The sequence below is a fragment of the Drosophila persimilis genome, unplaced genomic scaffold, assembly GCF_003286085.1.
Source record: "Drosophila persimilis strain 14011-0111.01,24,50 unplaced genomic scaffold, DperRS2 tig00000124-arrow-pilon, whole genome shotgun sequence".
NCBI classification, from domain to species: Eukaryota; Metazoa; Arthropoda; class Insecta; order Diptera; family Drosophilidae; genus Drosophila; species Drosophila persimilis.
The window spans coordinates 10,879,647-10,894,131 of record NW_020825294.1 but is presented as its reverse complement, the minus strand read 5'-3'; the positions used below and the strand labels follow the sequence as shown (position 1 = coordinate 10,894,131).

Genomic DNA, 14,485 nt, shown 5'->3' with positions numbered 1-14,485 from the left:
GGGAAAGGAGAGCTGGGACCACTAGTTGGTTTAGCCGGAGCGAGTACTCGTATTTACTGAGCGCTTGTTGAGTGCGCTTTAAGAATCAAAATGCCGGCTTAGAACCGTAATACTAATTAAAGTACAAAGGCAGAGACACTTGCGGCAATTAGACGATGGTGGCGAGTAGATAGCTTGAGAGCCGGAGACACAAAGGGAGGACTAAGGACCTGACAATTACATGCCACATTTTAAGCGTAATTTTATTACCGACATCGAGAGCCAGCTCATATCGTACTCGTATGTTTATGTCATAAGCTGCTACTTACTCGTAAGTGGAGCGTTCCCTCCTGTCCTGTACTCTCCACAAGCACGCACACTCAGAGATGCTCAGACGCTCGGATAGTACTTTGGCATAATCCTTTTCGGGGGCGTTCTCGCATTTAGACATTTGCACAGGACATACAAAATTTAAAACGTTCTCCGACTGTGGGTTGTAATTACATTGTAATTGCAACATCCTGTCAGCTCTCGTATGCTCCTTGCTGCAACAAATTGCAGCAAATTTAATGCTTATTACATTTTGGTATTTAATATGAAAATGAAATGATAATTTTATCGGATACGGGCAGAGAACACTGACTATGCGAGGAAGCTTGCCCATTCTCGTAAGGCAGAGAGCTTATGAAGATATTTGATTTACAGAGCCACGTACGGTCTTACTAACGATGAAGGAAATTTTAAGCTACTGGTCAGTATGTTATTTCCCCTATATTATATTTCATGACAAGATCGATTCAAGTCATCCAGTAAGAGCTTTCAAGTTAAGATAAATAACATGATATAACCCTTAAGAGCATAGTGGCATCGACGTTTCTGACTCGATTTCTGTTTGAATTAAAGCAACAATAGCATATGGGATTAGGCTGATTGCAAGACCTCAGGGCTAAGTGCGTTGCATAAATTTAAATGGCAATTTCCACTGGGCTGTAGAGCCAAACAATCCGAATTCGATTCAAACACAAAATGTGGATTTTGCTTTGTTTTGTGGCTGCTTGAGTTATTATGACATTGTGGGGGCTTCAAGTGCGTGAATATGTGAGAACTGTGTGCTCATTTGTGGTTAATTGAATGCATAAATTTCAGTGTTCAGGATTTGCGGCATAATGTGGATTTAATTGGCATTAGAATGGCAAAGAAAGTCCGGAACAGGGCAAACCAATTATTAAAATCTAAGCGCAAGTGTCATCGGACTTTGGGCCATCCCATGCCACATGCCACCCATTTTAGATTAAAATTCCCCCAGCAATGGCAACTCTTTCATTTCCTTTCCACGCAACAAATTAAAAAATTGTGCAACAATTGAAAGCACTCAAAAAGCAGCCAACAGAGGAAGGAAAAAGAGCAGACAAATTGTCAAGAAAGTGCAGCGATGTTCATGCCACTTACAAAACGTTGCAATAGAAGGAGCCAAGACAACGGCCAAAGTGCGACAAGAAATTAGAAAAGGAATGGAACTGATGCTTAAAAAAACTGGAAGCAAAATGCCAAGCAGCACAACGGGATGAGCAGGCTGTACCAGCTGAATCGTGGGTCCAAGGACTAACTCTAGATGCCAGTGTGAGCAGTGCAGAACGGTTCGGTGTTGGTATCGGTGTCGGTGTCGGTGTCGGTATCGGTGTCCGTGTCTGTGGCACGTGCAACACTTGCCACAGTAATTGATAGCACGCTAGACTGATTCGTAGTGCAATTCAAGGCAGCTTTTTCCTTTTTGCATCGCTGCACGACAAATTTATTTTTGTACTTTTATAATACTAGTTTCCACTGCTGTTTGTCGGAGATGTTGGAAAGCGCAGTTTCCATTTAAGAATGCATTCAACTTGCATTGCATTCAGCATTCAGCAATGCGGGAATGCCTGAGTTTCTGCAATGGGAAAATCTCTGGGAAATGTGAACATAATGGGACGAATGTCGATACAAATGTCCTCTGTCTAAAGGAAAGACTGATTCTTGAATTGAAAGCTGTGAGACGGTCTCCATATAGCTCATCCCTGACCCCACCATTTAATTTTAATATGAGCCACAGCAAACACCCGTAAATTGAGAAACTCTGATCTTTTTATTTCAAGCTATTTTTGAAACAAACAAAAATACCAGTCCCGGGCAAATCTCATGCTAGTCAGAAACAAATGGTTGAGTATTCTTGTTCGATACCCATCCAAAATTGTGTTATAAAAAGCAATTTGTTAACGCCATAAAAACCCGACCCGCTCGTTCCTTTTGTATCCATTCCGTCTTTTTTTTATTATAGTCGATGACCAATTTGAAAAGCAATATGTGGGGGGACTGGGACTGGGACTAGGCCAGTGGTTAGGGCCCTCCAATCATCAGGCACCCAACCAGTGAACTCTTTCGGACTGCTCTTCGGACTGTCCCTCAGTCCTTCGATGGCTCGAATTTACAGCTGCCATTTATTTTTGGCCAGCACTTGCGCCACATGTCGCACGGCATGGTGTGGTGTGGCGGCATTGGGAGTGTCATGGCTCCGCTCTGCTCTGGCTTTGTTTTTCTTTTACGAGTGGGAGTGCATTTGTTGTTCATTTCATTTAAATTACCCTGTGGCTGACCTCCTTGTCACAACATGTCGGTGGCGTCATATTGAAACAGTTTTGTATCCACAATCTACAATCGAATGCTCATTGTCCATTTCACCCCCCGCCCCACGCTACCGTGTGTTTTTCCGCTTTTGTTGGGTTGTTTTCGTATAGGGGTTATTGTGGTTTTTTAATCAAGTTGTATGTGAACAAATTTTGGTTAACCGATTGTTGCAAGGGTGAGTGGTACGGGTGTACGGGTGTACGGATGGGGGTGGGTAGCTAACAAAATGGGGAATACCATGCAAAGAATTCATTGCGAATGCAATTGAAAATATTGAGTGCACAGGATATGCGATTCAGTGTGTTTGAAACCTGTTAAGAGTTGGAATTTTAAACAGAGTACAGAGCGGTGTTTAGAAAAGAATTGTATCCAATTTATTTAGCTCAGCACAGAAATGTATATTAAAAGTTAAGGTGTCTTTAGTACAGTGTCCAGGGTCTCCATCAACCTTATGGTGAGATTCAGGTATACATATATATATGTATATATACATATATACCATAAGTTCTGGGTCTTTGAAGGGCAACCGGTGTTGTATTAAATTTCTATGCATTACCAGCAGCTAATAAATATATGTATGCTTTTAAATATCTATGTGACGGCACTAAAAAATTATTGCATGGCTTTTGGGGAAACACACTCTACTGTGTAATACATTTTACGACTTTGTTATATGTCCGCAAAAGTATGTTAGATTTTTTTATTTGTCTGGCTGACTGTGCGCTGTAATACTTTGTGCCGCTTTCTGGCTCCCCGAAGAAAATGGAAGACGTACGAGGTTTTATTATATTTAAATTACACAAAGCATTAAATATAATTCACTCACTACGCTCCATTTACTAAGGCTATAGCCAAGGCACACACAGACACATGAAGACATTACTGTCTGCGCACACAAGTACGAGCACTCGTGTGCAACAACAAAATGCCGCTGAAAATCGCTGTAATACTTTTTCATCAATTATATGATGCGCAAAAATATATATGCTGAGATTTACAATATCAAACATGGGACACACACACACACACACACACACAAAGCCTCCTTCTCGTACGTACAAGCACACCCATGGACCCACAGAAATATGTATGCCGACATGCTCTAGATGGCAAACGCGTCATACTTTACTACTTACTAAATCCATTACAAAGTATTTACGTAGAAAATTGCTTTATATCTCTGCATATCTCTCCGTCGACGTCATCGTCGTTGTCCTCCGCACACACGGGTGTGTGTGTGTGTGTAATGCACGAGTATATGTGAATATCTATGCTACTACAGCAAGAAAAAATTTAAGTACGTGGGAATAATAGTAAAGGAAACAAGTACGAACGCCAGAGTTCACATTCCGACCATAGCATACCCGGTACTCGAGAACAAAAAGTAACTAGTTACGGATCATTTGATTATATCTTTAAAATAACTATGCCAATGCAAGGTTTGATGTCTATTTCTTGATAATGGTGTATTGAATGTGCTAGAAGATACACTTGTATAAATTCATATAGTAATCTATGCGGACTGTAGCACTTCCAGCATGTTGCATTCAGGTGCACGAATCCAAAATACTCTACTCTGCACTCTTCGAGTAATGGGAACAGAAACCTTTTTAGTGGTGTTGTACTCCCTTGAAGCAACTCCTAAGGTAGTCCGTGTCTCTTTCCTGCAGCTCAGTTGCCCCAGCCACAGCTCGATCTGGCCCACCAGCAGCCAGCAGCTTGGGGCAGCAGCAACAACCACAGCAGCAGGCAAAAAGGCTGTGTGCAGCAATTTATGTGATTTTTTCGTAAATGTCAGTGGCAAATAAGAAAATATTAAAATAGATTTGTGCACTCTGAACGCCAAGACAATGGCAGATGAAGCACTACACTGAAAAATGTAAATTGGGAGATTTAATATATAAGTTTTCAGCTTGATCCATTCTTCTGGATATATATATACCCGTTAGGCTCTCACTCTTTGTTACTTCTTACTGGATTTGGTGCCTTTTCAAATCAGATCGACCCAAGAAATTCCATCAACGTACGCAGCAAAAATTTCTCCCAGTCTAGTCGCACAAGGAGCTATCAGCGTACTGATGATTTCCATTGCCAAGATGTTGACGGTAAATCACAGCCGGCTTTCCTCTGCCCTACTCCCGTGCCTCAACCTAAAGCATACAGAAGTCGTAAAAAAATGAGAGAGAAAAGTATGCCAAAAGCCGGAGCTGGAAGCTGGCAGCGGATTGTCTGAGTGTCCCTATTCTTATGAATGTGTGCGTGTGTGTAATTCATAGCGGATTTGCTTGTGGGGAAAATTATTCATGCGCACTTGATGATGCATACAACAATGGAGCTGATCGTAATCAGGGTCTCGTCATCGCCAGCCTCATCGCAGTGGGGTCGGAATGGGGTAGGGCAAAACTATAATGATATCTCTACATATGTGCTCAACGGCTCACATAAGATCTAGCTTTGAGTTGTTTCTTCTAGATTAAGGCTTTTTGAAATTATATTGCGATCTCATCTTACGAAAATGCATCAAAGGGAAGCTATGTTGTGTACTGGCACTGGCATCGGTAGTGCTTTCCTCTCTGCTTTCAAAAAGTAAGAAAGTTTGCCTTTCCGATTCAGTCTTCTCATAGCTAGATTTTCTTTTTTATTAGAACTAAAACTAACTTACTAAATGCAAGCTATTTCATTGCTCCAACTGCAATTTAAAATATACATTTTTCAATTTTCTTACCCATGTCATTGCACATTTCATCCGTGCCCGTGTTAGGCCTTGCCATTTCCCACATCTCCCAGGGTTGTGTGCGCTGTCTATTATAAATAACAAATCCCTAAATACGCCACTCAAAATTCAATTAAAACTCAGTGCCGACAGACTTAGTCAATCCCTCACGTTCCAGAGCTACAAATCCATGGGGGAGACAAAGTCGTTGTTGGTAGACAGAGAGTAAGCTAGAAATCTTCTCTTTCTGTTTTTCCAGCCAGCAGACACAACAGTTCATAAAGTGCAACATGAATGATTTGGTTTGGCTGTAGAGAATTCATTTATTATAATTATGGGGAGAAAACAATTTTTTTTTCCTTTTTATACCCGATACTCAAAATGAGTATTGGGGTATATTAGATTTGTGGTAAAAGTGGATGTGTGTAACGTCCAGAAGGAATCGTTTCCGACCCCATAAAGTATATATATTCTTGATCAGCATCAATAGCCGAGTCGATTGAGCCACGTCTGTCTGTCCGTCTGTCCGTCCGTCCGTCTGTCCGTCCGTCTGTCCGTCCCCTTCAGCGCATAGTGCTCAAAGACTATAAGAGCTAGAGCAACGATGTTTTGGATCCAGACTTCTGTGATATGTCACTGCTACAAAATCATTTCAAAACTTTGCCCCGCCCACTTCCGCCCCCACAAAGGACGAAAATCTGTGGCATCCACATTTTTAAAGATACGATAAAACCAAAAACGCAGAATCGTAGAGAATGACCATATCTTTTAGACTGCAGAATCTGAACTGGATCGTATTATTATTATAGCCAGCATCAAGAAAACAATTTCATTTTTTCTCGCCCTGTCTCTCTCTAACACACACGTAGCATAGGCGGCTTTGCTTAGAGTAAAACATTAGCGCCTAGATCTCAGAGACTATAAAAGCTAGAGCAACCCAATTTGGTATCCAGACTCCTAATATATCGGACCGAGACGAGTATGTTTCAAAATTTCGCCACACCCCCTTCCGCCCCCGCAAAGGATGCAGATCTGGTGATATTCATAAATCTCAGAGACTATTAAGGCTAGAGTAACCAAATTTGGTATCTGCACTTCTGTTAGATCTCACTATAAAACGTATATCTCAGAATTTCGCCCCACCCCCTTCCGCCTCCACAAAGGACGAGAATCTGTTGCATCCACAATATTGCAGATTCGAGAAAACTAAAAACGCAGAATCATAGAGAGTGACCATATCTATCCAGTTGCTGAATTTGGATCAGATCGGATAATTTTTATAGCAGAAAAGAAAAAAAACAATTTTCAGTGGCTACGCAGCGCCCGACGTCACGCTCAGACTGATTTTCTGTCTCTCTCGCACACACTCTTCGTCGTTTTGTTTAATATTAGCGCCGTCTGCCGGAGGAGAGCTATACTGACTTAGTATCGGGTATAACTGTAGAGTTGCGGTGTCCGCAGCAACTCACAACGTTCCACAACGTCCAGCACTTCCGGAGGACGGAACCTCTCCCATTCTTGTGTATTAAAGATCGTCCCTTATCAACTGTGTGTCGTCAATGCCACTTTACACTAGTTTTCAGAATCTCTTTTGCCTCCTTATCGCCAGCAGACAGCAGCAGAGCTTGTTGGCAATACGACAAAGACAAAATGGGACACCCAAAGAAATCGGTTTATTCAGAGAAACGGACGCTTAAAGTTGTACCATTTTTTACACCGACAATGGCAAATTTGCAAGCTGCAGTGTTTATAGGAAGAAGAAGGGACGCCTCGGACAAGTTTTGGGGATGCCATTTCGTTTCGGGCCAGTTGCACATGTCTACAACGGCATACAAATGTCATTAGGGGCGGCAGCCAGCAAAGAAAATGGTTTGTTGCCTACTTCTATCCCATGCCTTCGAATAGAGATGGCAGCATGACTGAGTCAGCGTCTGTTAAAAAATTTGTATCTATTTTCTAAAGAGTTATGAAAGACATATGAAAGTCAAATACCTGGCAATGCATTTTTAATGATACAATTATTGACAGTCAAGAAGACGAAAGTCAACTTTAACCGAAGTTTATGGAGAGTTGAGACGGCAGAAAACCCTCCCACTGGGAAGGAAAGAGAAAAGAGAGAGGTGTGTAGCTTTTAGAGGCTGCTAAAACCGCGCCTTTCGTTCAATTTAAGTCATGACACACCACACGGACGGAAAGATGGAAATCGCTTTATAGATTCAGGATAAATTGATTGATTTCAAATCGATGCGATGATATTCTTAATGGACTCCGACATTTAAATTCCTTCACCGATTTTCTGAAAAAAGTGTGGATGCTATCGTTAGGCTCATCGAGATCACGCTGCCATCACCGTCGATGAGCATGGCCTGGCCAGACGGCGACGTTGTTTGAGCCATTTTGAGCAGCTGTTCCTCCTGCTGGTTTTTTGTGTGCCTGTTAAGTATGCAGTTTTTTCCCCCATAGGTCCCCTAGTGCTCGGACCTCAGGTCCTCTGTGTGCGTGTTAAATGTGTGCGATTTGTCGTGGTGGCTCTTTAATGGCCACTGCCGCAAGAGTGCTAGTGCCCCGTTATGCTTATGGTTTTGCTTGGCGGCACGTGTGGGGCATGCAGATGGCCAGTGCATGGGAAGATTTCCATGGCCCACAGCCAAGGAGGGGGCTCCTCTCTTCTCTGGCCCGACGAAGCAAAACTGAAATTGAACAAATTCCTGACAAATTGGAATTTGGTTTAGTTTTTTCCTTCGTTCTGCTTTCCTCTGTGCTTTCTCGGTCATTTCTTGTGCTCTGCCAGCGAAATTTGCACACATTTCTCTTGTTTCTTTTTCCCCACTTTTTCCGCTTCTGCTTCCTGCTATTGTTTCTACAACATTTCCACGCAAGATTTCCTCTCAAATATGCGCTTGGCCATTATGATTATTTCACCTCCCCCAGCCCCACATTCCGGCCCTCCTCGCCGCCTTCCCTTGTTGAAAAATGACACTTTACAATACTTGTAATTTGTTTTTTCGTCTACGATGGTCCACTCATGGGAATAAGGTCTGAGGGCAGAATAGGATTTTTTGCTTTTTTTTTTGCATTACGCTGGTCCCACAACTATGTGGGCGCGTTTAGGGGCAGTGGGAAAGTGTGGTTTGTGCCAAATTGTGGGTGTCAATGTGATTTGTTGCTGGCGCTGATGATGTGGGCGTGTCTGCAAATTTGATGCCATTCTTTCAGATGTCGGGAAAGACAGGGGTTTCTTTTTTAGCGTACCGTTTATGAGTCGGTTTTGATGTTCCCCCAAAAGAAGTCTGACTATTTATCGTGCAGAGGAATGGGACGTGCAATCGAAGAGATTAAATCATTCAGTTGTCTCATTCAACTTTGGCTAATGATGTCATAAAATTATGTTATAACAAGTTTCAAATTTCTGGGGCAATATGAACCTTTGTTTTGCTTCATTTCCCAAATTTCATAATGAACGCATTTGCCACGCAAAAAATAGCTCCAAGCCGCTTTATAAGTATCATTAGAGTATCAATCGAGTTGACCGCTTGACCGCTGCTGGCCACAATTTAATCAGCGTGCAACCAAATCATGATCCTGAACGCTGAACCCGAAACACCTAAAACAACCCGCAAAACCAAATGTTTATTATTTTAGCATTCAAATTGAATGCATTATTTATAGATTTTGGATAATTACAAAAAGTCACATATTCGACTAATTTAAATTACATGAAATGATGAATATTTCTAACAAGCAGCCGAATTTTTGTGGTTAACCATAGGAAAACCTCCCCAAAATTTAGGATTAGTCTGGGAGTGGATATGCTGACCCCTTATTAAATTATTAAAATTGAAAACTGCATTGCAGCTCAACAAATTGTTATGAATTTTCAAATTCGAATTGATTAAATCTATACTCATTTGTTAGTACAGCAATTTTGGGAGCCACTAATAATTGTAGATATTTTTTTGCAAATCTCACTAAATTACACAACGAAAATAAATAAATGTCAACAGCTTGGAAGGTTTATTCATAGATGCAAGCATTTACAATGCCATCAAAACAAAACAAAATCGAAAATTATCCATTTGATATGCATAAAGCAATGTTAATTTCCTCATTTCGAGTACAGTCACGCCTGACCATTCCGAAGCTCTTATGGCAACTGTCATTGAGAGTCGTCTGTCTGTATGCCTGTCAATCGCTTTTTCTCAATCCCACATTTTACTAATTAAAAACTGAATAGTTTTCTCTGGAGCAAGACACGGGCCACCGCTCAACTTTCTGAGCCGATCAATAAACCGTAATGAAATGAAATGGAAAATCACCAAAAGCACAAAAAACAGAACAACTTCCCACAAATTGTGGGGCAGAGCGGAGAACCGGGAAGAACACGTTGGGACCGTTATTATGAACAGACAAGGGGCATTATTAAGTCACGTAGCGTCGTGTGTAGCTGACATTTTCTTCAATTATCGTACTTATAGTTTCCTTTCGCGTTCTGTTGACTACTTTTCCTACTTCTTGTCTTTTACCCGCTGGCCGCAGCTACAGTCCGTCTGGCGGGTTAAATGAGTTGTGGCTTGGATACGTGGCCGGGTCAACTGGATGGAACTGATGTAACTTTAAGGGTGTTGCGGAACAAAGTTTTTCATATATACACATAATGATTGGAGGAGGTTTCATCAAGTTTTTTTCTGGTTGATCCATAAGAGTATATCTAATGGCATTTTTATCACGCTTCTACCCAGTTTCCCATACTTAAAACATTCTGCGAGCGGAAAGTCCCCCACAAAATGTGGCCATCGCCCGCTCAAATCTACGAGCTCCAATAATGAGCTTGAAATTTAGACTTTTGCTTTAATGAACAATTTTTCAGCAGTTCAATAGTGGATGGACTATGGAAAAAGTCGAATTTCTGCAGCCATAAATTTACAAAAGCCCATATCCAGATGGACCTGCACCGTGACTTTTTTGTTCACCATCAATTTCTGGCGAGCTGTCCCGCATAGTGATCCTTTATCCATTCGCAAAAATGAGTGCGCCGCGCTTAAAGATTTAGGCTGATGGGTTTTCGGGAGTTGGAGCTCACTTAGAGCTGTCTTAGCAAATCAGACAAAACTATAATCAACATTTATTTAAACAAATATATGGTAGCTCAAGAGAATGTATCTATATTTAGCTATGGGCATGTATTTATTCGGATGCTGAGGCTAATCAAATGTATATTTTTATCGACCGTGTTCAAAATTTGAAAAGTGAATTTAAATTTAGTATTCAGTAATGACTGAGGCAGGAACCAAGTTCAAGTTGACGAATTTAATGTCTTCCCAAGTGCGGGAGGCCATTAACAATTTAGGCTCGTGCGGGTTATAAAACTAATAAACAATCTACACCATAACGAGATGTCATTGATATTTTGGCCCAGTCCGTCAGTGCGCACCGAGCGCTCTTTGCGGGCAGATCGTCAGCGGATTGGATGGAATCGAATTGGATTGTATTGGATTAAGCTAAAGAGAGAAAACTTAAACTTCGGCTTTTCAAAACCTATCAAAGCAAAATTAAAAAAATAAAACTTTTGGACTTTTTCGAATTTCAACCCGACAAAATGTTTCTGCTCACTCGCGTCGAGTACACGGCCGAGCAGATCTTCAAAATCAAGCAACTCAGGCAGCTGGTGGAAAGTAAGCATCCCAAATAAACAAAGACCATTCACGGAATATTTCTTTGCAAATCAATGGCAGGGTCCCGGGAGCTTCAGGTGGGAACAGACGACGTATTTCTGACAAAATTCCTGCACTACACACACTGGGATACAATCAAAGCCTACCAGGCGATCCATGCCTACTACGACTTCAAGCACAAGCATCCCAGCTGGGTGGCCCGACACCCGATTGAGCACTATCGCAAGATTTTCTACGGCACGCGCTGTCGCTTTGTGATGCCCCATGCGGATAAGAATGGACGGGTCCTGGTAATATTCAAGACCGTGGACGCTTTTGAGCAATTCCCAGACTATCTGCAGGGTCTCATAGAAATGGACGATCTCATCTTTGAGTCGCTTCTCATGCTGCCGCGTGTCCAGGAGAATGGCATAACAGTTATCTGCGATCTCCAAGGGTAAGTCCGTGAAGAACTAATTGCTTTCCTGATTGAATGTGCTTGACCATTCTGTGCCATTGCCTAGAACCACTCGGAATTTTCTGCGACAGTTTTCGCCAGCGTTTATGAAGGTGGTGAACGAGAAGAATGGAGTTCTGCCCTTTACCCAACGCATTGTCCACCTCGTACAGCGCGGATTCCTCATGCATATCACCTCCACGCTGTTTATGCCATTCATGAACAAGGAATTCAAGGAAAGGGTCAGTTTGCTAGTCCCAAATGTTCGTACATGTTCGTACTATTACTCTGTTGACTTGCAGATTTTCACCCACGATGGAAAAAATCTTAGCAAGCTGCGGGATATGGTGGGCTACGACTGTCTGCCGGCGGAATACGGGGGTCCAGCCAGTAATGTTCTCGATACAAATCTGATGTTCAATCATTTAAGTCAGAACGCAAGTTATCTGGAACAGCTGCAGCACTACGAAAAGAAAATATTATAATTCACAGTATAAATCACAATTGGGTTGAATTTCGAAAATGTCCAAAAAAAAAAGATAAATAGATAAAAAAAAGGCCCTGTAGAGAAATGGTGATCATACGGATTCGTATATTGACTATTCTTGGGCGTTGACATGCAATGACTGCATCTTTCAAGAGGCGATGCAATTACTGCACCGTCAAGTGGCCCGTGTGAAACCAGCAGAAGGCTGTTACGCGCGGATCCCAGGCAAAACGCAGCCCTCCTTCCGCCCAACCGACCGAGGGCCGCTGCCGCATGACGCAAGGCGCGTAGCCGAACCGAACGCGAACATGCAAGAAAGATAGCTGTTAGACTAACATTCGAGGAAAATTAGCACTAAACTTACTAAGAAACTAAGCATGCAATCAAAATACAAATACCACTTCAATTACTAATTACTAGAAAGGTGTGTAAGGATTAGTAATTTAATAAGAGGAAGAGAATTAGTGGTGGATATGATATGGTAGAGGGAAATATAATCCGAGCATGAGACCCTAAACAGTTCATGCAAGGAACAATTCGATCTACAAAGTGGAAGGAACAACGGTATAAAATTTCTAGTCAGTCTAATAGGAATCGTGAAGTTTATGCGGCTCAACTGATCAGGGCTGTCTATGTCACCCCCGATCAAATTGTGCATAAATATCACACCAAGCATTTTTCTACAGTTTTCTAAGGATGGGAGGTTTACTAATAGTGGTCTACTAGAGTAAGATGGGAGTCTTACACCCGCATCCCAGTTAAGGCCCCGCAGAGCAATGAGTAAAAAGTTTTTCTGTACTGATTCTATACGGTCCTGGTGTACTTTGTACTGAGGGCACCATACACAGGAGCCGTATTCTAAAATCGGACGAACTAGCGTAGTATCGAGAGCCTTTGTTATATAGGGGTCGTCAAATTCTTTTGACCATCCTTTATAAACCCAAGCACGCGCATGGCATTATTTACCATGGTAGAAATGTGTTCGGAAAACTTTAACTTTGAGTCTAATAAGACACCAAGATCATTCACCAGGGTAATTCTCTCAAGAGAACCGCCACATAGGGTATAGGTAGCCAACAAGGGGCTAGTACGATGAAAAGTCATTACTTTGCATTTCGAGGCATTAAGGTGTAACAAGTTTGCACAGCACCAAGACTGAAAGTTATTGAGATCGGATTGCAAGCGAGAATGAAAAGAAATGTCCTTATACTGGACACAGAGTTTAACATCATCCGCATACATAAGTACTCGAGAGTATGTTAATACCGAAGGCAAGTCATTAATAAATGAGTGTGAAGAGTAAGGGGCCTAGATGGCTGCCCTGTGGTACTCCCAAAGAAACCTTTACTGGTGAAGAGAGGGAGTTTTTGAAGAGGACTCTTTGAGACCTGGAACAAAGATAGCTAGAAATCCATTTCAGGAGGCTGGGCGGAAACCCTAAAAGGTCAAGTTTATGTCCTAGAAGGGAATGGTTTACAGAGTCGAATGCTTTACTGAAGTCGGTGTAAATAACATCCGTCTTTAAGTTACCTTGAAAGCCTTTAATAATAAAAGAGGTAAACTCTAACAAGTTCGTGATGGTTGATCGCCGCCTTATAAATCCATGCTGAGTTGGAGATATAAGTGACTTGCAGAGATGTTGCAAGTGCGGAGTTAAAACCTTCTCAAACATTTTAGGAATAGCGGATAACTTTGCTATACCTCTATAATTTTTTGCATCAGACTTGCTACCTTTTTTATGGAGAGGAATTATAAACGATTCCTTCCAGAGGGGGGGGAAGCAAGAAGAATGTCCTTCAATGGACAGGGTGAATAGTTTAAGCAAAGGTCCACACAGAGCCTCGGCGCAGTACCTGAGTACACAACCTGGAACCCCGTTTGGACCCGATGACTATGATTAGATATTAATACTATAAATGAATTAAGTAAACTGAAGAAGCGTCTCCTATGCTCCAAGCCTAAACGATGTTGAACCTCCTGGACGCGCAATTGAGGTTTCTACACCCGCTATAGAGTTATCCGAGACGAGGTGATGATGGAATAATCCCAAGGCTAAGTGGTTTCAATTTTAAATCATCAATTAGGCATAAGAAAGCTTTCCGCAAGATGGAAACAGAGTATCGGGCTAGTGTCGCGGTACGTGTGATCCATTAAGCGAGTAGTCCCCGGAATTTAATTAATCTAAAAAAGCCAGCAGTTTCAAAAAATTGCAATGAAATAATGAGTAACTCGTTTCGAAAATTTAGAACGTTTAGAACGTTGATCGTCTGTAATTGGCATGCATATGTGGAGGTAAACAATGTTCTTTAGCTTCAGTAAATTCGCCAAGGGGACAGTGTTGCAGGATACACGGAGTTCCTTGAGAGAAGAAAGATGGCAAAGATGCTGAACCTGACCGGTGAACAACACGCACAAATCCATTGAAACTTTTTCAGCCTGGACAACTGGCAGACCAGCTCATAAGGCACCGTTGAGTCGCGGACCGCTTCGCCAGAATTTAAAAATTGTTCTTATTGAGGTTTTTAGTATGTCCGAATTAA

At 41.9% G+C, this 14,485-nt stretch overlaps 1 protein-coding gene across 1 annotated transcript; it reads left to right on the top strand.

Moving 5' to 3' along the window:
* Window positions 1–10,802: 10,802 nt before the first annotated feature.
* LOC6603517 lies at window positions 10,803–12,033 on the top strand. Its single transcript, XM_002028459.2, has 4 exons — window positions 10,803–11,022; window positions 11,083–11,458; window positions 11,526–11,700; window positions 11,761–12,033. The coding sequence occupies exons 1-4, from the start codon at window positions 10,947–10,949 to the stop codon at window positions 11,941–11,943; spliced, it is 810 nt and encodes a 269-aa protein (XP_002028495.2). The 5' UTR covers window positions 10,803–10,946; the 3' UTR covers window positions 11,944–12,033.
* The last annotated feature ends 2,452 nt before the right edge of the window (window positions 12,034–14,485 follow it).

Bases quoted from the DNA above. Each gene is read 5' to 3' on its own strand.
- LOC6603517 (XM_002028459.2), top strand. From the start codon at position 10,947: ATGTTTCTGCTCACTCGCGTCGAGTACACGGCCGAGCAGATCTTCAAA. The intron at 11,023-11,082 runs GTAAGCATCCCA...AATCAATGGCAG, and splicing joins ACTCAGGCAGCTGGTGGAAA to GGTCCCGGGAGCTTCAGGTG. The intron at 11,459-11,525 runs GTAAGTCCGTGA...GCCATTGCCTAG, and splicing joins GTTATCTGCGATCTCCAAGG to AACCACTCGGAATTTTCTGC.